At 35.6% G+C, this 22,235-nt stretch overlaps 1 protein-coding gene across 3 annotated transcripts; it reads left to right on the top strand.

Moving 5' to 3' along the window:
* The first annotated feature begins 6,389 nt into the window (after positions 1-6,389).
* Positions 6,390-20,950, top strand: LOC132266896 (uncharacterized). 3 transcript variants are annotated; one of them, XM_059767907.1, is made up of 14 exons: positions 6,390-6,656; positions 6,824-6,981; positions 7,115-7,204; positions 8,352-8,417; positions 9,389-9,454; positions 9,582-9,667; positions 9,777-9,822; positions 9,998-10,052; positions 17,907-17,983; positions 18,235-18,373; positions 18,457-18,584; positions 18,661-18,765; positions 20,329-20,478; positions 20,584-20,950. In XM_059767907.1, exons 2-14 carry the CDS (start codon positions 6,961-6,963, stop codon positions 20,644-20,646), a joined length of 1,092 nt encoding a protein of 363 aa, XP_059623890.1. In that variant the 5' UTR covers positions 6,390-6,656; positions 6,824-6,960; the 3' UTR covers positions 20,647-20,950. The 3 variants fall into 3 exon arrangements, with proteins under 3 accessions (XP_059623890.1, XP_059623892.1, XP_059623891.1); XM_059767909.1 differs by having other exon boundaries at positions 6,803-6,981; XM_059767908.1 differs by having other exon boundaries at positions 6,390-6,669.
* Positions 20,951-22,235: the final 1,285 nt, after the last annotated feature.

Genomic DNA, 22,235 nt, shown 5'->3' with positions numbered 1-22,235 from the left:
ACCAAGAAGATGGAGATCCATGGAAAAGGTGCCTAGCAAAAGGGATCTACAATAAATGAGAACATTCACTTTAGATGAGAGATCTAAGGTTTACTCAAACCTTGATGTAAGTATTCAATCTTTTAATTGAATGATACATCATGTTTTATTTTTGCATAAAACTTGTCTCTATGTGATGAATCAAGATCTATGAATTTAAATCCCTTGAAAAGTTTTTAAATATTGCACATTTCCCAACAACACATTCATGAGCAAACTCGTCATAGCCCATTCATTAGGGGCTGTTGAATTTAAATCAATTTTTATCCCATCAGTCTTTTGATCTCAAGTCAAATTTTTATCTCCATCAATCTTAACTCCAAGTCAAAGTTTGAACTCCAACGTCATAACGAGTTCAAGTTTGAACTTAAAATTTTAATATTTAAGTGATCGAACTTGATCCTACTCAACTTAATTGCAACTCTAACTTTAACATACCACACTTTTCAATTTACGCCAACGTCATCACGAGTTCAAGTTTGAGCTTAAAATTTTAGTATTTAAGTGATTGAACTTGATCCTACTCAACTTAATTGCAACTAACTCATTTTAACAAACCAAACCTTTTAATTTACCCCCAATGTCATAACTAGTTCAAGTTTGAGCTTAAAATTTTAGTATTTAAGTGATTGAACGTGATCCTACTCAAGTTAATTGCAACTCTAACTCTTTCTAACAAACCACACCTTTCAATTTACCCAAAAAAAAAAAAAAAAAGAAGGGGTAAAGTACAGTCACAGCCCTTGAGGTTTGGCAAAAGGACACTCAAATGAAACTTATCTATTTTTTGGACAAAGACACCCCCTGAAGGTTCAAAAATGGACAAAGACACCCCTTTATATGAGAATTTGACCAAATTACCTTTTGACTGTTTAGGAGACTTTTTTAACTTTACAATTTAGTAGATTGGACCAATCTACCCTCATGAACAATTTATGCATAAAAATAAAAAATAAAAAAACTTTATATTGTTCACTTTTTTTTTTTTTTTTTTTTTTCCTTTATAAATGTCCCAACTTCTTAAAAATGTAGACGTCTAAAATGATTTTTTGATCAAATACATATATTTCAAATAAATTATATTTTGTTATTATTTGTTTTCTTTTTCTTTTTTATTTTTAAATTAAGATGCTTAATTCTTTCATCTAAAAAAATTAAACCAATCTCTATTCTTTAAAATAAAAAATATGGAACCAGTATAACTTTATACATGCCTTTTTTTTCCCTTTATTTTATTATTATTATTTTTCCCCTTTGGACTCCCGTGATAGGGGCTATCCGTGTTAAAAGTTAGGGAAAATGGTAATTCGAATGCATTTTTTACATGATCTTTTTCTCTTGGGAAATACATAATATTTGATATATAATTTAAGATGCATAAAGTTATACGGGTACCATATTTTTTATATTTAAGGAAAAGAGATTGGTTTAATTTTTTTAGATGAAATAATTAAGCATCTAAATATAAAAATAAAAAAAGAAAAAGAAAAGAAGTAATAACAAAATATAATTTATTTGAAATATATATATTGGATCAAAAAATCATTTTAGATGTCTATATTTTTAAGAAGTTGGGACATTTATAAAGTAAATAAAAAAAAATAAAAAATAAAAAAATTGAATAGGCGAGTCAAGTGTGGGTAGAGAGAGTGACCTACGGCCAAACATCAACAACAAAGCATATATTCAACAACACAATTCATCATCAATGCTCCACATACGATGTTCCTTTTCTCCTCAATTATCAAGACAAAAATAAATGGCCACGACAAAGACCGATGCTTATACACGAAATTAAAACAAAATAATAGCCTCGACAAGGGTTTCACAAGCTAAATAACACTAAGTTAAACACATGCAAGATATTCACAATTTGAAAGACTAGAACCTTGAAAAACTTACCGGAAGTCCTCTAGACTTACAATTTTCTCAATTTTCCCTCGGCAAGCCTTGAGTTTCTAGAATCTCACTTACAACACAAAGATGGTTAAACCACAAAAGAAATATTCACAATCAAACTAAATTTAACCCTAGAACTATGGTCGTTAAACTGTTTGCAGTCCCCGGCAACGGCGCCAAAAATTGATCGGTTGGTCAATTAACATCAACCTTCGCAATAGCACGAATCATTGTAAAATAGGGCTATTGGTCGGGTAAGTCGAACCACTGGGACTGCGCTAGTCTAAGGCAACCTAAGTGTCTAGAGTCATTCTTAGGATGATGAAGGGGTGTTCATAGAGGTTTTGTTTGTTGTCACTTAAATTAGGAATTCAAAGTGCATAAAACACTAATTTGCAAGGAATTTAGGATGAAAAGATTAAGAAGAGGAGACTAGGGAAGTGAATCCGCCTCCATCCCTATACATATGCTAGATTAGACCTAAATTGGGGGAAAAGCAACATATGATGGTCAAGACTTACATAGCAACACATGGTTGCCATGTAAGTAATCAAGAGGTACATTAGGTCTCAAACAAGTATAATCCATCAAAAGATAAACATGCTTAGACTACCTAACTAAGGTGTAGCTTATACACATTTACTTAAATGAGAGACTATCAAGTTCTTGACAAAATGATAAAGCACATGGAGTTAGAGATTAAGCATACACCATCAAAGGATTTCCTAAGCAATGGTCTATCAAAGTCACCTATCAACATGTCATGAAACCATTTCATAACCTTGCTTCCACTCTCACCATGAAAACTCAAGCAATATGATTACTCTAAGACATCATCTAAAATAAGATAATCAACTTAAAGAAATCATCCATACATGTATCAACATTCATTACAACAAATGAGGTGCTCTTGGTTATGAAAAGACCATAAAATATACATGGCAAATCCCTAAAATAGACTATCCTAGGACATGCTTACAAGGGAGGGACTTCATCACCTCCCTAGAGAAAGAGTTAGTTACCCATTGTTAAGCTAGAAGAAGGAAGAAGCTCCCTCCAATACTCCATTTCGTGCTCCTTCCTTTGCTTGAAGAACTCCCCTCTTTGCCCTCTTCTCTCTCCTCTATCTTGCTAGAATATAGGATAATGATTTTGTGTGGTCCTCCCTCTCTCTTATCAAGCTCAAGTCAAGGCTCTCTCTCCTCCAAGGAACACCTCCAACCACTTCATAAAGAAGGAAGATGGCATTGAGGAAACCAATGTGCAAGTGGCTGAAATTGAGCCATTTCCGAGTGCAATCTGCCTGAATTTCGAGCACTCGAAGGGTGGTCTCGAGCACTCTAAATTAGTGTAATGAGCAACATGCAATTCTTGCCCATCTCTGACCCACTGTGGAAGAATAACCATAACTTTGTGCTCCGAACTCCGAAGGATGATCTATTTGAAGATTTGGAGAGCTGATTCAGAGCTTTAAAAACTTCATGTTTTGATGAAGACCCAATTCTCAGGTCTGGTTGGTCAAAAATGGGGAGAAAGGCAGTACTTCAATGCTGCCAGGCAGTTCTGCGCACCTCTGGTAACAAGGCCATAACTCTCTGCTCCGAGCTCCGAATGATGAACCGTTTGAAGATTTAGAAAGATAATTCAAAGCTATAAATCTTTCATGTTATAATGGAAGTCCAGTTCTTGAGTTTGCTAGGTCGAAAATGGTGACAAAAGTCAGGTTCTACTGCTGCCAGAATTTCAGAATTGGCACCCTTTTTGTTCAAAATTCCACAAGGCATCATTTTTGCTTCCTTTTTGCACTTTAACCTGAAAATGTACAAAAACATGCAAATGGAGTTAATCTACATAAAATAATCAATTAATGGACTTTGTTAATGTAATTTAGGGCGCTTGAATATACAGTATTCAGCGCTTATCACTGACAGTGTCTCTCGCACCCGCCCACGGCACACCCGCCCACAAGGTCATCACAATCCACCCCCTTTGGAGGCCCGACATCCCCATCGGCACACTTCCAGCTGGGTCAGGCTCTCTCGCACCTGCCCACGGTACACCCGCCCACAAGGTCATCACAATCCACCCCCTTTGGAGGCCCGACGTCCCCATTGGCACACTTCCGGCTGGGTCAGGCTCTGATACCATTTGTAACGACCCACTCCACCACATGGTATGATATTGTCCGCTTTGGGCCTGAGCCTGCACGGTTTTGCTATTGGACTTCACCCCAAAAAGCCTCAAACCAATTGTAGATGACACACTTATATATAAGCACTTCACATTTCCTCTACCCAGATGATGTGGGACTATGCACCCGTAACTCGTCAGTGTGGTAGCCTGACAGTGTCTCTCGCACATAACAAATCAAAACGTCTTGATTTTAAAGCAAATTAAACAGTGTGGGCGGTGATGTCTACGAAAAGCTATATATATATATTATATGGTGATTGAATTTAAGATTGATTTTTTTTTTTTTAACACTTAAATTCACTACATTTTTTTGTTGTTCTTTTAAGGGAAAAAAATAATATTGCAAGAACTGTATGAGTCACTTGCGATTTCGCCACCAACTGTAGCGGCACCATCCGCTAAAATTCGTCCCCTTTTAATGCATTTACCTCGCTGAACTCAGGGATTTTGATGCATACAAGTATTTTTGTTAGAACGTTAATACATAACTAATGAAATGCTTAGAGTATTTTCATTATCTGATAAAACTATCTTGTCAGTATCGATATAAACGATCTTTTCCTTGTGTTCGTGAGTGTTGTCCGAAATTGACCGATTTGTCCTCCTAAATAGTAAATTCCAATAGAAAGCTATTCAATGTTCTTCAATCACATCAGGTTCTCATAATCATTAATAAAATTATTCTCTTTCATTAATTATAGTTATTTCTCTTTAATAAGTGTAGTGATTACCAAATCTATTCTATTGCGATAACTTGGTGCTGTCATTTTATTTTATTTTTTTTGGCCTTTTTGTTTAGTGCAAGTGTATGTGTATATATATACATTTAAAGTTAAAGACTATGTATAAGGACTTGCTTGATTTGTAAATGTGGAAACAATTTTCTATTTTAAAAAAATTGAAAACTAAAAATTATACAAAAACCTCTGTTTGATTCAATTTTTTTAAAACTATTTTCTGAAAACTCAGTTATAAAAATATCTATTTTCATATAACTATAAAAGATGCCTTACTTGATTTGTAATTTTGAGAACAATTTTCTATTTTCAGAAAACTGAAAGTAGAAAACTGTACAAAAAAATTCAACTTGATTCAGTCTTTTAAAAACTATTTTATGAAAACTCAGTTATAAAAATGCCTCTTTTTAGAGAACTGTATTTTATTATTTTCTAAAAATTATTTTCTATTCTCTGAATTCTTAAGAATTATTTTTAGAATTACAAACCAAGCCATTTTAATCATATTGATAAGTCAACATAGAGTCAAAAGGGGTAACAATGTCATTTTACAAGCAAAAGTGTTGTGACACTATTAAAAAAGAAACGATTGGGGATGTAAGTGAAAAACAGACCAAATGTATGTGATGTGAATAATAGTAATTTTTAAAAAATATTTTAATGTGGTATTTGTCAAAATGTTGGTGAAATATAAAAATAATAATAATAATAATAAAGAACAATAGTAGTGCAAGACACTGAAGAATATAATTTATACCTCTGAACTTTAGGCTCAATTTGGTATAGTGGGTTTGAAGGGAAAGGGAAGGGAAGGTGATGGAGGGTTATAAAAAAATTTTGTTTGGGTAAAATTGGTGGAAGGAAAGGGAAGGAGAGGGAAGGGTTTGGAGGGTTAACACAAGGCATCTACAGTGGCTTTCTTAACCTTCTAAAAATGGGCGGAAATGGAAGGAAAGGGAAGGAGAGACTGGGCGGGTTGATCTTATGCCTAATTTGCCCTTAATTACACACAAAACCCATACATACAAGTTAGCAGTTGCAGAGAGAGAGAGAGGGGGGCGAGCTTGAGTTAAGAGAAAGAAGGTCAGCTGAAGCTTGCGAACGACGAACCCGAATTGGGTTTTGATATGGCTGAAATTGGGTTTTGATTTTTTGAACAATCTGAAATGATGCTGATATGGGTTTTGTAGTTTTGATTCTTGCAGACAAATATATATACTGAAAGAAATGGATTCTGAACTTCTGATTCTTGTATTTGCAGTTAGAGAGAGAGAGAGAGAGAGAGAGGGCAAGTTCGGAGTTAGGACGAGAATAGAAACGGAGGCAGGGAGGCTAAAATGATTTACCCCAAAAATATTATATATATATTACATAGGTTTTGTTACAAGGTTTGTCACTTTTTTTTTTTTTTTTTTTAACAAATATTACATACTTAAATTTATAAATTTTTCTTTTAAAAATTAAAAAAGTGTAATTTCATTTTCTTTTCTTTCTCAAACAAACATGATCATTCTCCTTTTCTTTCTTTTCTCGACCATAATCAGACCATAATCAGGAGTTCAAATTATCCTTTCTACTCCATGGTAACTGAAGTAACCCTTCTCCTTCCAACCCACCCTACCAAACATATCCAAATCCTAGCTCTTGAGTGGTAGGAGGGGGCTGAACAGGTTGACGAGGGTTTGCTGCGTATAAGGGGACAGAGCGGCGCGAGGGAGAGAAGAGAAGAGAGTAGAGAGAGAAAGAGAGACCTTGCGTCTAGGGTTTTGAAAGTCCTAACGATCAAAGGTCAGTTGAGTGGGTAATCTCTCAATAATCTCCAATCTTCTGATTTTCTAGGTTTTGTTGTTCTCAAAAAAAGTTGGTAGAAAAAAAATTGGTGAGTTTGTTATGCTATATGATGATGATGTTGATGATGTTTGTGTGTGAGAAAGAGGTGTCTCTATTGTCTGCAGGGGTCGAGTGTGAGAGATTTTTAGAGAGAGAGGTGAGATCGAGAGCGCTCAGGAGGAGGAGAGAGAAACTTTTTTGTGCTCAAAGCTAGCGATTTTCTCTCTACATTTCGATTTTCCTGTAGTAGTACTTGTCGAGAATGTCGGATAGAAAGCTTGTGGTAAGTCTCTACCTATATTATTTGTCTAATCATTATATGTAGCAGCATTTGTTGTAGTTGCTTGAAATTCTACTCTTATATGCGCGCACACATAATATGTATACCTTCAATATGATGTTTTTGTATATTTTAGGTTTTGGGTATCCCGTGGAATGTGGATACAAATGGATTGAGGGATTATATGACCAAATTTGGAGAATTGGAGGACTGTATTGTGATGAAGGTTAGTCTTTGGTTTTATTCTAATAATTAGTCCATAGCAAACAGAATAAATTATTATAATTTTTTTTTCAAAAATATTGGAAAGAGGTGTGGATATGTTTTTGATTGCTAGAAAGTTATGAGAAAAAATAAATGTGAATTTCACAAATGGGCTTATGCTTTTTTTTTTTTTTTACTTACTAAAAAGGTGTTTATTCTTGTTGATATTCTAGTCAGTGTAAGTTGTAGGGTTGCTTCATTGTATTATTGAAGAAATTAGATAATGTGAATTGCTTTTGTTTTCCATAAATTCTCAACTAGTTTGAATTTTATGTGGTAAATATGATGCATGCTATGCACATACATAAGCACACAACCACCCGGAATCTCAAATTTGAAAATTTTAACTGTTTTCCAAAAGCTGTGGTAGACTATACATTTCATAAAGGTTGGAATATTATTTTTTTATTTTTTTATTTTTTGCTTAGTAGAGGGGTGACCTATGTGATGCATGTTATCGTCACTAACTTGTCATTTAGCAACATATATGATATATATAATTTTGCGTAAAATTACTTTTTACCCTTGAGATTTCTCTTAGAATTGAAGTCGTGTAGGGAATTTGGATATTTTGATGGATAATGGCTGAGCCAGGTGTGAATTGGGGCATCGCGTAAGGGATAGTAATAGATTTTGACCTCGTTCTTTATTTCAATATTTTCCCCCCTTTATTGATTTGAAATTTACATAGATTCTTACTGCATTGATTTATGATATAGGAGTTCTCAATATATAGAGTTGAAATTCTAATGCTAGGTTGCTTACACAATATCATTGCATTCAATACATGAGAATCCTACCTACTTTGGGTACGTGTGATATTTGAGGGGTATATAGTGTAGAATGCAGATTAGTAGAGACGTTTGAATGACATTGAGTTAGGGGGAAAGGTCAATGGATTTATTTTAGCTTCTTATCCTCCCCTTAAGAATATGTGATTTTTCCTTTCTTTTTCCCTCCTCTTTTACCCTATCCCTATTTACTATTGATAAATGATTCTAGAGTGGATACTCTTAACTCAAGAACATACTTTTACGTTGCTTAATTTTGTTTATTTTTCTTTACTAAAGGCACACACTCTCTCTCTCTCTCTCTGTCTCGTGTTTTAGGAGCGGTCCACTGGTCGTTCTCGTGGTTTTGGATATGTAACATTTGCATCGGTTGAGGATGCTAAGGTAACTCAAGTTTGTTTGTTTATTTATTTCTTGTTAGTCACTGCCACATTTCTTCATTTTTCTTGTGATACTCCTATGTGGCAAGGATATGGATATTGGGTACGTGTACTACACAATATGGACAAGGTGATATTACAAATTCTTAAATATTATTACATAGTTGTATACACAAATGCACACACACATATATGTCTATATACATATTATGGACATATTTATAAAATTCAAAATACCTATATATTCGTGTACAAATTTGAAGCAATAATTGTTTGTCTAACATTCTCTAATGAAAGTATTATGACAATTTTTTTTTAATAATCTATTAGACATTCTGAATTTCTAGTTTATAATATTGAAAGTCACATGAAGAAACTAAAGGTTATGTTGCATTGACAGGAACTTTGAACTAAATAGACATGATATATTCTCATTATATATCTCAATATTTTTATTTCTTTTACTTATTAAAAAAAAAAAGTTATATCTCAATTCTTATTCTGCAAGAAAAAAATCCTAGTACTGAAACCTTGTTATGTTTATTTTTAATTATTATATGATGATATTTATATTTTAAAAGGGCTGCATTTTAAGGTTAAAGATTTGTCAGATGTGAGGGTGATGATCACGAGGATACATGATTGCAATTAAAAAAAAAAAAAGAAGTTTTGAAATTATGGATACGTCTAAAGAATTATCAGACGCATTTTGAGAGTATCAGAGGGGTCTTGGTATCTGATACGAATAAGATACGAGCATGGCTCCACTTATCAAAAAAAAAAAAATGATAAGAGTATGACTCCATTATAGAAGTATCTGTGCTCCATGGATAGTGGTGGCTTTTCCATGTGAGCTTCTCTTTTCTTGGTATATTTATGTATTGTTCTTATGAATTTGATCCTGGATACAATTTCAAATTTGTAATTTTCTGATGGGAAACTTTTTTTTTCCTCTCTCTCTCTCGTGTACTGCAGAATGCATTATCAAGTGAGCACTTTCTTGGCAATAGAATGCTTGAAGTGAAGATAGCAATGCCAAAGGTTCTATTCCATTAATCATATATTTATTGAGCAATGCATTAATCATATATCTATTGTCTAATTTGTCATTTAAATTTCTACATTTTTCTGACTTTTCTATTGAAAATGTTGTTTTTACTTTTGGCAGGAGGAGATGAAGGCGTCATCAAAGAAAGCCACCAGAATATTTGTGGCCAGGATTCCGCCAAATGCGACAGAAGCTGCCTTCCGGAGGTGCTTTTTTCTGTTTTAACTAACAGTGGGACTTTGTTTATGTCATTGAATGGTAATATTTGACCAGGCTTGAGTGTGATGCTGTATGATTTATTTATTTATTTTGCAGTTATTTTGAGAGTTATGGCGATATAACAGATTTATACATGCCAAAGGTTGAATTTATCTCTCTCTCTCTCTCTCTCTCTCTGAAAGTTGCATATAGCTGTATATTCATGTGCATCAATACATGCACAAATTTGTGTTAGTTTTCTTTCAATGTACTCTTGGCACATTATAATATGTTTCCGGGTTGTAATATGATTTCATATAATTGTTATTATTTTGCAGGATCCAAGTACCAAAGGACATCGCGGGATTGGGTTTATCACTTTTGCAAGTGCTGGTTAGGAAATCTTAAATTCGCGCCTTATATCTCTAGTGGTGTCTGTTAAAAATTAAAGTTTTAGGCTATGAGATGGCAAAAATGACGTGTGAGATTCTACCATATTTTGTTTCTTTATGAAGCTGTGCCTTAGATTTTGAAAGCAGTTGCTTGGCTCCTGCTATATTAAAAAGACTCTTGCAGTCTCTGTTTCCATGTGACACTTCCATATTTGCGTTCATTCTACTTTATAATAAACATTCCTATCAGAAAAAAACATTCAATCCTGTGTCCCCTTTATGCCATAAAAAATGGTGTGATTATGTTCATGCCAGTACTTATTATTTTTCCCTCAATACTGATTTTCAATTACAGTACCCCTACTGATAAACTTTAATTACATTTTTTATATGTGATGCATCTACCTTGCATATAGAAACTTTTATTTCAATTTTACCTTTTCTAAGTAGACTTCTTGCACCTTTTAACATCCATGATATCTGAAATATTCTAATAAATCCTTATTCGTTTATGGCATGTGAGCTTGACTCTACTGTTTCATGCCCTTTGTTACTTTTTAATATTTTAAGGAATGTTTTAAAATGCTGTCATTGTTGCTGACATAATCGCGGTCTCAGGCTGTAACTGGCATCGCAGTCACGAAAATTTTTCAATACAAAGAAACATGATCAAAATGAACCAATACGCTAGTTTTAACTTCAAAATTGAATAAAACCATGTTTTAATTGAATTTTATTGAATATGCAAGGGTAATTTATATGAGTAATGACTTTTAAGTTAAACTTTAAGGCGTTGTTAGCTGTAATAGTTTGTACTTTGCACCAAATTTATTGCCACAAATGCATAGTTAAACAAAAAATGGAATATTTATCTAGGAAAAACAATTAAATATTTGCAAAAATCATATTCACAAATAACTTGAAGTTTGAAATGAACATGGTGGGCACATGGAAATCATATCCTCTACTTATTTGCTTGTTTCTGCTTTTAAGTAATTTTTCAATAATGATGTGAAAAATGTGTGATTGGCAATAATGATGTGAATTTCTCTATCAATTATTTTTTCTCTTTTGTATAACATAATTTGAAAACAATTTCATATATTATATATTTTAATTTTCACCACTATTGCTTGTGTTGCGGGATTTTGACTAGGCTTGTATCAGAATCGAAGTTGAAGTTCGCTTTTCTGTGTACCACGTCAATCCTGTATGTATATATGCGTGGGGATGCTGTCATATATATAAAATGGTATTGATATCTTTGATGATGCATCTTAATATCAATAATTTTCTGCACTGCATATCGCAGACCTTGGACTAGTTCGACTAACAAAATTATAAACATTGTAGTGACTACATCAAGCGCCATCTTTCAGTCAATGTATTATGATTATAATGTATAAATTATAATTGTTAAATTGTTATGAGCCGTTTGGAGATTTGAGAACCCAAAAGAAGTGGACATGTTATTTGGATGCTTGTTAGATGTCAGAATGATGACTGGATTTGTACTACAATAGATTGACCACCCTAAATTTTATTTTATTTTTTTATTTATTTATTTTTTTTGTAATTAACTAGAAGTATTACAGAGTTTTGACTCTTATGACTTTGGGATGTTTTCAGTTAGATGGAAATTGCAGAGACTTTAATGTGTTATGACTATCTTTCAACAAATTATTGCAAGAAAATGATAAATTAACAGTAATCAAACTTAATCTGCATGTAATCTTGATTTTTGTTGTTAAAAAGCTAAAAATTGTAGTTCTAATTAGTAATGCGCAATGACGTCACTATGGGCGATTTCACCTCACTAGGGGCGATTTTTACAGCGATAGAGACTGTCTTTTTCTTTCTTCTTTTTTTTTTTTTGTTTTATTCCGCGATGAAATCTTACTTAAACTGCAAGGATTCCAAGAATTTCATTAGCTGGGGATGTGAAGTCGGCTGTTCTGCACTGAGGACCGTCTTTGTATATCGACGGGAAGTCCGTCGGAGGGAGGAAATCAGTACTCTCATCTTGCTTGGTTGGTCGTTTTGATAAGGAAGTTGGGGGCTGTGATCGTGTGGAGGAATGGGCCGCGAAAGCATGGAATACGTCCTGTGGTGTGGGGGTTACTCCATTATTTGATTCGATGCTTCTTTTCAGGTTTCCTTCTCAGGCCGAAGCCCAACGTGTGTTAAAAGGAAGGACGACGTCACTGGGGATCTGCAACTCTACGGATCGATGTGTGGTCTTTTAGGGTTGGATGTTGTGGCGTCCTTAGAGAAAAAGGACTCAAACAGATCCGGATGTTTGGGCTCCCCCTTCATCTATGGTGTCATGCCCTATTTGTTGAAGTAGGGGAGTTATGCGGCGGATTTGTGGGAGCTGTTGCCGATGAAACCAAGGATGCCGAGAGTGTTCGTATTACAGTGAGGATAGGATCGACTTGTCCGCAATTTGTGTTTATTAATGATGATACTTTCTGCTACAAGGTGGCGATTTGGGAAGAAATTGCGCCAGTGTTGGTTCCCTCAACAGAGAGTATCGAAGGCGGCGAAAGGCCTACTCATATGCCGGAGAAAGGATGGGTACGAGGAAGATCAAGTCAACGACACGCGCCGGTTACGCGCGTCACAGCTGATAATAATTACTCTACACGTGGCGCTCATAGAGTTTCATTTCCAGATTCCACACTATCCTTATTTACAAGGGTTGGTGAGGAAAATGGGCTGGGCCGCACAGATTGGCCTAAAGTTGATTTGGGCCGGAGGGGTTATGGGCAAACTAAAGCGTTAAGGCTCAAGCCTGATTTTGGGCCTAAGCCAGCCCATACTAAAAAGACGGGTTATTAAAGGACCAAACTCAGTTTCTGTTTTAGTTCTTAATGACCCAGATCCAAGGAAAGCCCAGGTTAAAACTCAAGCCCAAAATCAAACTCTCTCCTCTTCTTCATTTCAGCGTTGGACTTAGAAAGAAAAGTGGAGACGGCCGGTTGGTTCAGCTAGTCGACAAGGTACTCGATGGACTCGTACAAGAAAAGTGGAGACGACCAGTTGGTTCAGCTAGTCGACAAGGTACTCGATGGACTCGTACTGAAAAACAGAAATGGGTAGTACGCTCTCCTTCTCCTTCTCCAGGTTTTCCTAAGAGCTCATCTTTTACCCCTTCTTCGAGTAAGGTGCTGGGAAATGGTGAAGGTGGAGTGGAGGATCGTTTGGATCAAAAGAGAGGTTTTTCTAAAGCTATTGTACCACGGGATGCAGGATCATCGTCTTCAATGTCCAAGTCCGGAAGTATTGATTGTTCTAACGGGGTGACAGTTTGTGTTGGTCGAGACCTTCATTTTAAACTGAAAGATGATTTAGCCATGACTTTACTTAATAAACTCAAGCACTGTGCTGCTCTAAAAGGCTTAAATGGTCTACCCCCCGTGACTGGGACCAATTCTACCCATGATTTAATGAAATTTTTTTATGGATGACACTGGAACATAATTGAATTTGCAATTAAACTTGTATCAGAACTGTGCTGAAAGCAAAGGGGAGGACTTTGATGATCAGTCTCAACAGATTTGTCCTCTTGCCTGGGATGTTGATCAATCTGATGTGGACATTATGGAACCCTTAGCAACTGTGCACCTTGATTGCTTAGAGACAGTTAACGACATGGGTATGGACTGGGTGTTGGATAATATTGGCGAGGTCAGCGAAGCTTGGGGTGTCTCCTCGGAAGGAGATGATGATCGAACACAAATCATTCTTTATGATATTGTGGAAGGAAACAATAATGTAGAGACCTTTAAAAGCACAAAAGTTGTTAAAAATAAGAAACATGCACATCGGAAAGGTGATCAGGAGGTTAAGAACCTTATTTCCAATATCAATTACGAAGGGAATGATGGGGTGAATAAAAAAAGGGGAAGGACTAGAAGTGGGAAGCAGGGAGGAGGGGCACTAATTATCTTTGGTTCTCAGTGAAGATACGAATTATTACATGGAACGTCCGTGGATTAAATGATCCGGACAAAAGAAAGGTGGTTAAAGTTGCTTTGAAGAAATGGAATGCCCATGTTATTTGCTTGCAAGAAACCAAGTTGGCTTCTATTTCTGATGCCGTGGTTAGAAGCCTTTGGGGAAGTAGGTTCGTGGATTGGGAAGCTTTGAACGCCTATGGTACATCAGGCGGTATTCTTATTATGTGGGATCGTAGATGGATGTCTAGAACGAATATCTGGAAAGGGCTATTTTCTTTGTCTTGCGTGTTTTAGATGGAAGATGATAACTTCAGTTGGGTATTTTCTGGAGTTTATGGACCCGTTATTGACTGTGTTAGACCTGCTTTTTGGCAAGAACTCAGTTACATTAAGGATTTGTGGCCGTTGCCTTGGTGCTTAGGCGGGGATTTCAATTATGTTCGGTCTCCATTTGAAAGATCCACAGGGGGGAGGTGGTCTTCAGAGATGACCCAGTTCTCTGACTTTATTGATGGTCACCTTCTTATTGACTTGCCTTTGGAAGGGGCAACTTTCACTTGGTCTAATGGCAAAGACCCAGTTACTTTATCGACGCTTGATAGATTCCTAATTTCTGGAGATTGGGAGGAGAAGTTTCCAGATGTCACTCAATCAGCTTTGGTTAGAGTCACGTCTGATCATGTGCCCTTAGTTCTTGATTGTTGAGGCATGAGATCTAGACGGACTCCATTTCGTTTCGAAAATATGTGGTTGAGAGCTGAGGACTTCCAAGGGAAGGTCTAGTCCTGGTGGGAAGAAACAACGCTTATTGGCTCTAATAGCTATGTGCTTGCTAAGAAGTTTCAGACTCTCAAATCTGAGCTTAAGAAATGGAATAAAGAAGTGTTTGGAAATCTTGAATGGAAGAAAAATAGAGTCCTGGCTGATATCGCTAATCTTGATCGTCTTGATGAGACAGGGCAAGATACGGATTCTCTTCGCTCTAGAAAAGCGTCTTGTCAGGCAACTATTGCTGAGATTGCTACTATGGAGGAGATATCGTGGCGTTAGAAATCTCGAGCTTTGTGGCTTAAAGAAGGTGACCGTAATACTAAATTCTTTCATAGACTTGCTAACGCTCATAGAAGATACAATAATATTGGGCGTATTCGTGTGAATGGTTCAGAGCTGTGGAAAGAAGATGAGGTGCGTGGGGGTATTGTTTCTTTTTATCAGCAACTCTATACTGAGACTTTGGAATGGAGACCAAAACTTAATGGTTTGCACTTCAATGCTATTTCTACGCTGGATAGTGATATGCTTGAGGTTCCTTTCTTTGAAGGGGAAGTTCTTAAGGCGTTATCCAGTTGTAATGGTAATAAAGCTCCAGGGCCAGATGGATTCACTATGCGGTTTCTTAAAGAGAGTTGGGAGGTGGTGCGTAATGAGGTAATGGGCACTTTTCAGGAATTTTATTCTCATGGCACATTCGAGAAATCATTAAATGCATCTTTTATAGCTCTTATTCCTAAGAAGAGCAACGCCTCTGACATTAAGGACTTTCGGCCAATCAGTTTAGTGGGGTGTATGTATAAACTTATTGCCAAGGTCCTTGTTTTAGAATGCGGATTGTTTTGGATGGAATCATCTCAGAGTCACAAAATGCTTTTGTTGGTGGTAGACAGATTTTAGATTCTGTTCTTATTGTAGGAGAATGTGTCGATTCCAGGTTAAAGAGTGAAGTTCCTGGTGTTTTATGCAAATTGGATATCGAGAAAGCTTATGATCACGTGAATTGGAAATTTCTTCTTTATTTGCTTCGGAGAATGGGGTTCGGAGATCGATGGATAAAATGGATTGAATCTTGCATCTCATCAGTTATGTTCTCTGTGCTTGTGAACGGCTCTCCTGCTAGTTTTTTTCCGAGTTCGCGTGGTTTGAGACAAGGAGATCCTTTCTCGTCTTTTCTTTTTCTTATTGTCATGGAGGGATTGAGTAAATTAATGAAAAAAGCAGAGAATTTGGGTTACATAAGGGGGTTCACTGTTAGTAGAGATGTTGCTAACCAGATCGAGATATCCCATTTGTTGTTTGCAGATGATACCCTGGTTTTCTGTGATGCTGATGTTTCCTAACTCAGGTATTTGAGGTACATTCTTACATGCTTCCAAGCAGTGTCTGGTCTTAAGATTAATGTTGGAAATAGTGTGCTTGTCCCAGTGGGGAGGTCTCTAATATTTCCACTTTAGCTGCTGTTCTTGGATGTGGAATGGGTGCCTTTCCACTCCCTTATCTGGGCTTACCTTTGGGAATCTCCTCTAGGATAGTGGGCACTTGGGATCCGGTGATTAACAGGTATGAAAAAAGATTGGCGGGGTGGAAAAAATAGTATCTTTCGAAAGGGGGGAAGGTCACTCTTATTGAGCACCCTCTCGTCCCTTCCCACATATTTCTTATCTCTATTCCAGATCTCGTGTTCTGTTGCTGAACGAATTGAAAAAATTCAGAGATATTTTCTTTGGGGTGGAAAAGGAGAGGAGTTTAAGTATCATCTTGTTAATTGGGAACAGGTTTGCAAACCATTGAAGTTTGGCGGTTTAGGTATCCGGAAGTTAGTCCCTTTCAATAGAGCCTTATTGGGGAAGTGGTTGTGGAGATTCGGTAAAGAACGTCATCGACAATGGAGAAGAGTTATCTCGTGTCGTTTTGGGGAAGAGAGTGGAGGTTGGTCCTCTCATCCTGTTTCTATTACCGGGGGCGTTGGCGTTTGGAAGTTCATTCGGAAAGGTTGGGATGTGTTTTCCACCCATATTCGGTTTAAGGTTCGTAATGGTATGTATGTTAGATTTTGGGAAGACTTATGGTGTGGTGATCAGTTGTTGTCTCTTTCTTTTCCTCGTCTCTTTAGCATTGCCGAGAATAAGCATGCTTATGTAATTGACTGTTATCATCTTGATAACAGTGGAGTTACGTGGGATGTGCGTTTTAGGCGTTCCTTTTAGGATTGGGAGATAACTGAAGTTTGTGTCTTTTTGGACCTATTGTATAGACAGAAAGATGTTGGCAGAGGTTGTGATGATATTTTGTGGACTCCCTCTTTTCATGATAGATTCGAAGTTTGATCCATGTTCTTGTGTTTGTCTAATTTTATTGGATATGATTTCCCTTGGAAGTGTATTTGGCGCTCTAAAGCTCCTCTTAGAGTTGCCTTATTTGTTTGGACTGCTACTTGGGGAAAAATTTTAACATTGGATAATCTGCGTAAGAGAGGTAATACCATTGTTAATTGGTGCTGTCTTTGTAAAAATGATGGTGAGTTCGTGGACCATCTTCTTATGCATTGTCCTGTTGCATCTGATTGCTGGAATCTCATATTCAGTATTTTTGGCGTTCAGTGGGTAATGCCTAAGCACTCTTTCCAATTAATTAATGCTTGGAGAAGATGCCCTGTTTCTGGTCATGCTTGTGATTTTTGGAGGGTCGCCCCACATTGTGTTTGGTGGTGTATTTGGAGAGAGAAATAACAGAAACTTTGAAGGGAAGGAATCGTCTTTTGCAAAACCTTAAGTCTTTTATCCTACGGTCTCTTTTCTGTTATGTCAGAGGCAGCGCTTGCTCCTCGATCGATGACTCTGTTGGTCCATAGGTTTGGCATTTGCTCTTTCGTTTTTCTGTATTAGGGACGCGTTCCCCTTTTGAACGTCTTTCTAATATATATTTACTTATCAAAAAAAAAAAAAAAAGCTAAAAATTGTAGAAAATAGGGGATGTGTGGTGGGTCCAAACCAGGAAGTGTGCTTGTAGCAAATTATTGGTATTATTATTATTATTATTATTGGGTAAATTATTGGTTTATATTATTGTTTATTTGAAACTTGAGTCATCTGTTTTATTTTTAAATGGTTTTGTTGCAGAATCTGTGGACAATCTGATTGCTGAAACTCATGAATTGGGAGGTTCCACCATAGTTGTTGACCGAGCAACTCCAAAGGCAACTAATCGCAGCACTAGACTTCTCACTTTTGATTATGTTTTGTTTTTATTTGCCAGTTGAAAACTTGTAATTCTTTTAGATTGAAATTTAATTCACTTCTGATAAACCGAAGATCATATTGCATGTCTTGGATTGTTCATAGGTTAATGAACACATTCTTGATATGCAACAACGTGTTCTTGTTGATGTTTAAATTTATTTATCTCTTTTGATGATTGCTGCATGAATTTTTTTTTTTAAATTCCCAGGAGGACGACTTCAGACCAGTAAGCCGAATGCCAGTAGGTGGTGGGTATGGTGCATATAATGCTTATATCACTGCAGCAACTAGATATGCTGCGTTAGGTGCTCCTACCTTATATGATCATCCAGGCTCTGTTTACGGAAGTAGGTTCCTTTGCAAATATGCACTCGTGCAGTTCCTCTGGGTAGCATTTAAGCATGCATTCATATTCACTATTTTGGTTTAGGAGGGGATTCCTCTCGAGGGATGGGCAAAAAGATTTTTGTTGGGAGGCTTCCTCAGGAGGCAAGTGCTGATGATCTTCGCCAGTATTTTGGAAGATTTGGCCATATTTTAGATGTTTATGTCCCGAAGGTGGGTTATCAGTGGTTCTTATAGTACAATTAGATGGATTCTCTTTAAAATGCAAACGGATGATTGTTTGATGCAGGATCCCAAGAGAACTGGGCACAGGGGTTTTGGTTTTGTGACCTTTGCTGAGGATGGTGTAGCAGATCGCGTGTCTCGAAGGTCCCATGAAATATGTGGACAGCAGGTACTAAATGGAAGGGTCCTTTATCATCCAAATTGTCATTTATCTTACTCATCTTTCTAATTTTTTTTTTTATATTAAAACATTTGGAAAGTTTATATTGGAAGAATATTCCTGCGTGTTCCCTTTAACTGTGATTACCATCTTCTTATTTTTTTATTTGTTTTTGAGTGACGAGTTCATTCTTTTTAAGAATTCAAGTTTAGAGATGCTAAAAGATGTTTGTGGGAAGCTCTTTTGATTGACCGATTCATTTACATTTTTTATTTTCCTGATGCTTGACAAGGTTTGTAGTTATCTGATGCTTCTTCCTGTTATCTGGTTTGTAGTTTGCTAAAAGATATCTGGTTTGTAGTTTCAGACTCTTGACAAGGTTCATAATTTGTTTGACTCATTGCAACAACAATGTCACCATGACTGCAGTCTCCACATATTTCTTCATATTTTAAACGAGTTTGACAATTACCTATTATCTAATATTTATTTTTTAAATTCATGGCACCGTTGCGATATATACCTTGGATTATGGGCGTAGATACACCAAAGTTTTGAATATGATCTTGATATTTGTTGAATTTACCATCTAATCGTAGAGTCATTTTCAATACCATTTGTGATTTAAAAAAATTGAGATGCAATTTTGCTATATGAATTCCAGCTTGACATCTATGCATATTTTAGTAATTACGGACACTTTTAAGAACAAATCGTGTCTGTGTCGCACACTTTGGAACACACAGGACACTTCTTCAAGATATTTGCACATCTTGGACAAATTATATATTTAAAAATGAGGTTAAGTTAATAGATTGGTGGCACACTTCTTTGTCTCGTGGAACCAGATGACCAAAAAAAACCTTGGATGTTTTAGATATGATTTTCTTTTCTTCATAAGGGAAAATGTGTATATATATATATATATATATATATATATATATATATTTAATAATAATAAGGATTATTTTGATCAGTCTTTTATTTGGATAAGGTTGACATGGAAAAGCATTATCAAACAATGAGCATAAGAGGTAGAGGAATCCATCATAATTACATATGCATAAAACATGTCAGTATGTACATGCATGCATATTTTTGTTCTGCCTGCCCTGACTAATGTCTTTGTTAGTACGACGGGGTGGTTATTGAATATTCTGATCCGTTGAATACAAATATTATATTAAGCCATAAAAAGTTACAATAGCTTATCTTAAAGTAATATTTGTTGTATGTATTGTGATTTTATATATAACAATACATGGCAAAAGTTGTCCTTGTTGGGTCTGTCTGTTGATCTTCTAAGATTCTATTTGCAGTACACAGCTAGATACAGTTCTAAATTTCCAAGTCGTACCTTGGTTCTGACTGGAAATGATGAATTTACATCATAGTTAACCATGACATGAATCTTTTTTTCCCTTATAGATGCTTCTTCAATCATGAAAGTACATTAATTTATGTATTGTGTAAAATGTCTTCTTTGCTTTCCAGTTCCTGTGGAATATTGGAAACTTAAACTTAGTTTGTGATACATGAACTTAATTTTCCCCATGTCAACTTGTTTCACAGGTTGCAATTGATTCGGCTACACCAATTGATGATGATGATGCCGTTGGTCATAGCAGCAATTTAATGATGGATAATCCCGAACCATATGGCAGCTATGGCGGTCCTATGCGTACCTTTGGCAGGATGTATGGAAGCATGAATTTTGATGATGTGAGTATAAGAAAATAAATACATGACATGACCTTTGTTAGTTGTTACTAAAGATACTTGACAGGAAGGGGAAAAAACAATGACCTAATATTTTTTGTTTTGCAGTGGGGCTATGGCATGGGTAGCGGGAGACCTTCACGCGCAGATTTGAGGTATAGGCCATACTAGAGATATGGTCACGGGCACTGCTTCAAAGTTGTTTCTGGGTAATCAAAGTAACGCGATGCTGCATTGGCTAATCAAGCTTGCTTAAAGTATTAGGATAGTTCTTTTGATGTGCAAAGTATTGCTGAATTCAATGTTCTATGCAACCTAACTTTGCAGATAAATTTCTTTTATGTTTTTTGTTAAAACCCTCTATAACAACCATATTCTGACTAATATTCTATGGTGGAATATTTCGTTAAACATTATTTGCCTGCAGGCAAATTGATCTAACACATAGTTTATATAACTTATAATCTCTTATTCATCTTCTTTTCTACTGCCCCCTTCTCTAATTTGATGCGCTTGATTGTTCATGTTTCGTTTCGTTTCGTTTCATTTCCTACCCTTCAACTTGGTGTCGTGGCTATTGTCTGGTTAGGTTTCCCCCTCTCTCCCTCTGTGAGTCATAGTTCTCGAAATGGACTTTTAAAATGGGACGGAGGGAGTAATGACTTCTCTTGCTCTAGTTGAAGTCTCTTTTTTTTTTTTTTTTTTTTTTTTTTTTTTTTATAACATAGCATGGAGGGAGAGGACGGGGTGGGGTCAAACTTGGGTTTTCACATGACTTGGGGAATACCTCTGTCAATTAAGTTACCCAGCTTACCCTGACCCTGGAGAAGTCCATTGGGCGGGGGACATTGGTAAGTCAACGCATCAAATTCTATAAATAGTAGAACACGGATGCCTCAAATTTTAAAAGAGTAGAGCAATTCTATAAATAATAGAAAACGGATGCCTCAAATTCTAAAAGAGTAGAGCAATTCTATAAATAATAGAAAACGGATGCCTCAAATTCTAAAAGAGTAGAGCAATTCTATAAATAATAGAAAACGGATGCCTCAAATTCTAAAAGAGTAGAGTGATACAATCGATATAAGTATAAATTTTTATTTATATGTTTTATTGAGAAAGACAATTATAGAACCTTGATTAATTTATAATATTTATATTATAGATGGAAGTTATTCAAATATTTCTTATATGATGTTATTACTTTTTTATCTTGTCATTATAATTATATTTTTGTTCATTGCATATTATAATGTGTTTAATGTCAATCATTTAAAGAAAAAGAAGTCGAACATTTTGAGTTTGCCATGTCTAAAACGTAGAAGTATAATAAAATTTATTAAAAAAAACACTTAAAAATACAAATACGGTTAAGATATGGAATAAAAAATTTGTCTATACATTTGTTATTTATTTTCTTATGTATAATATCTTTGTAAAGACAATAAAAGAAAAATGTACCAAATGATAAAATAAATTCCTATTTCATACAAATTGACATTGGCACTGTTTGATCAAATATTGGTTTGATTTAATCTGCCACAAGGTTGATGCTTTAATAGGGTTCTTCATCATTTTATAATTATTTCATCTCAATTTTATATTGGGCTACAAAAAATTATTAGGTTGTTTATAGAAACTCGTAAAATTAATATAATCAAATTCAATATCTCACGGATTGATTTAAAGCTCTCGTCAAATTGGATTGAATTCAATTCAAATTTTATGAATTCAATTCAAATTTTATGAATTCGTTGAGA

Source organism: Cornus florida, unplaced genomic scaffold (assembly GCF_030987335.1).
Source record: "Cornus florida cultivar Cherokee Brave unplaced genomic scaffold, ASM3098733v1 CherokeeBrave_3.0.0_Hap2_Chr07, whole genome shotgun sequence".
Lineage (NCBI taxonomy): Eukaryota > Viridiplantae > Streptophyta > Magnoliopsida > Cornales > Cornaceae > Cornus > Cornus florida.
This window is presented reverse-complemented; position numbering and strand designations above follow the sequence as displayed.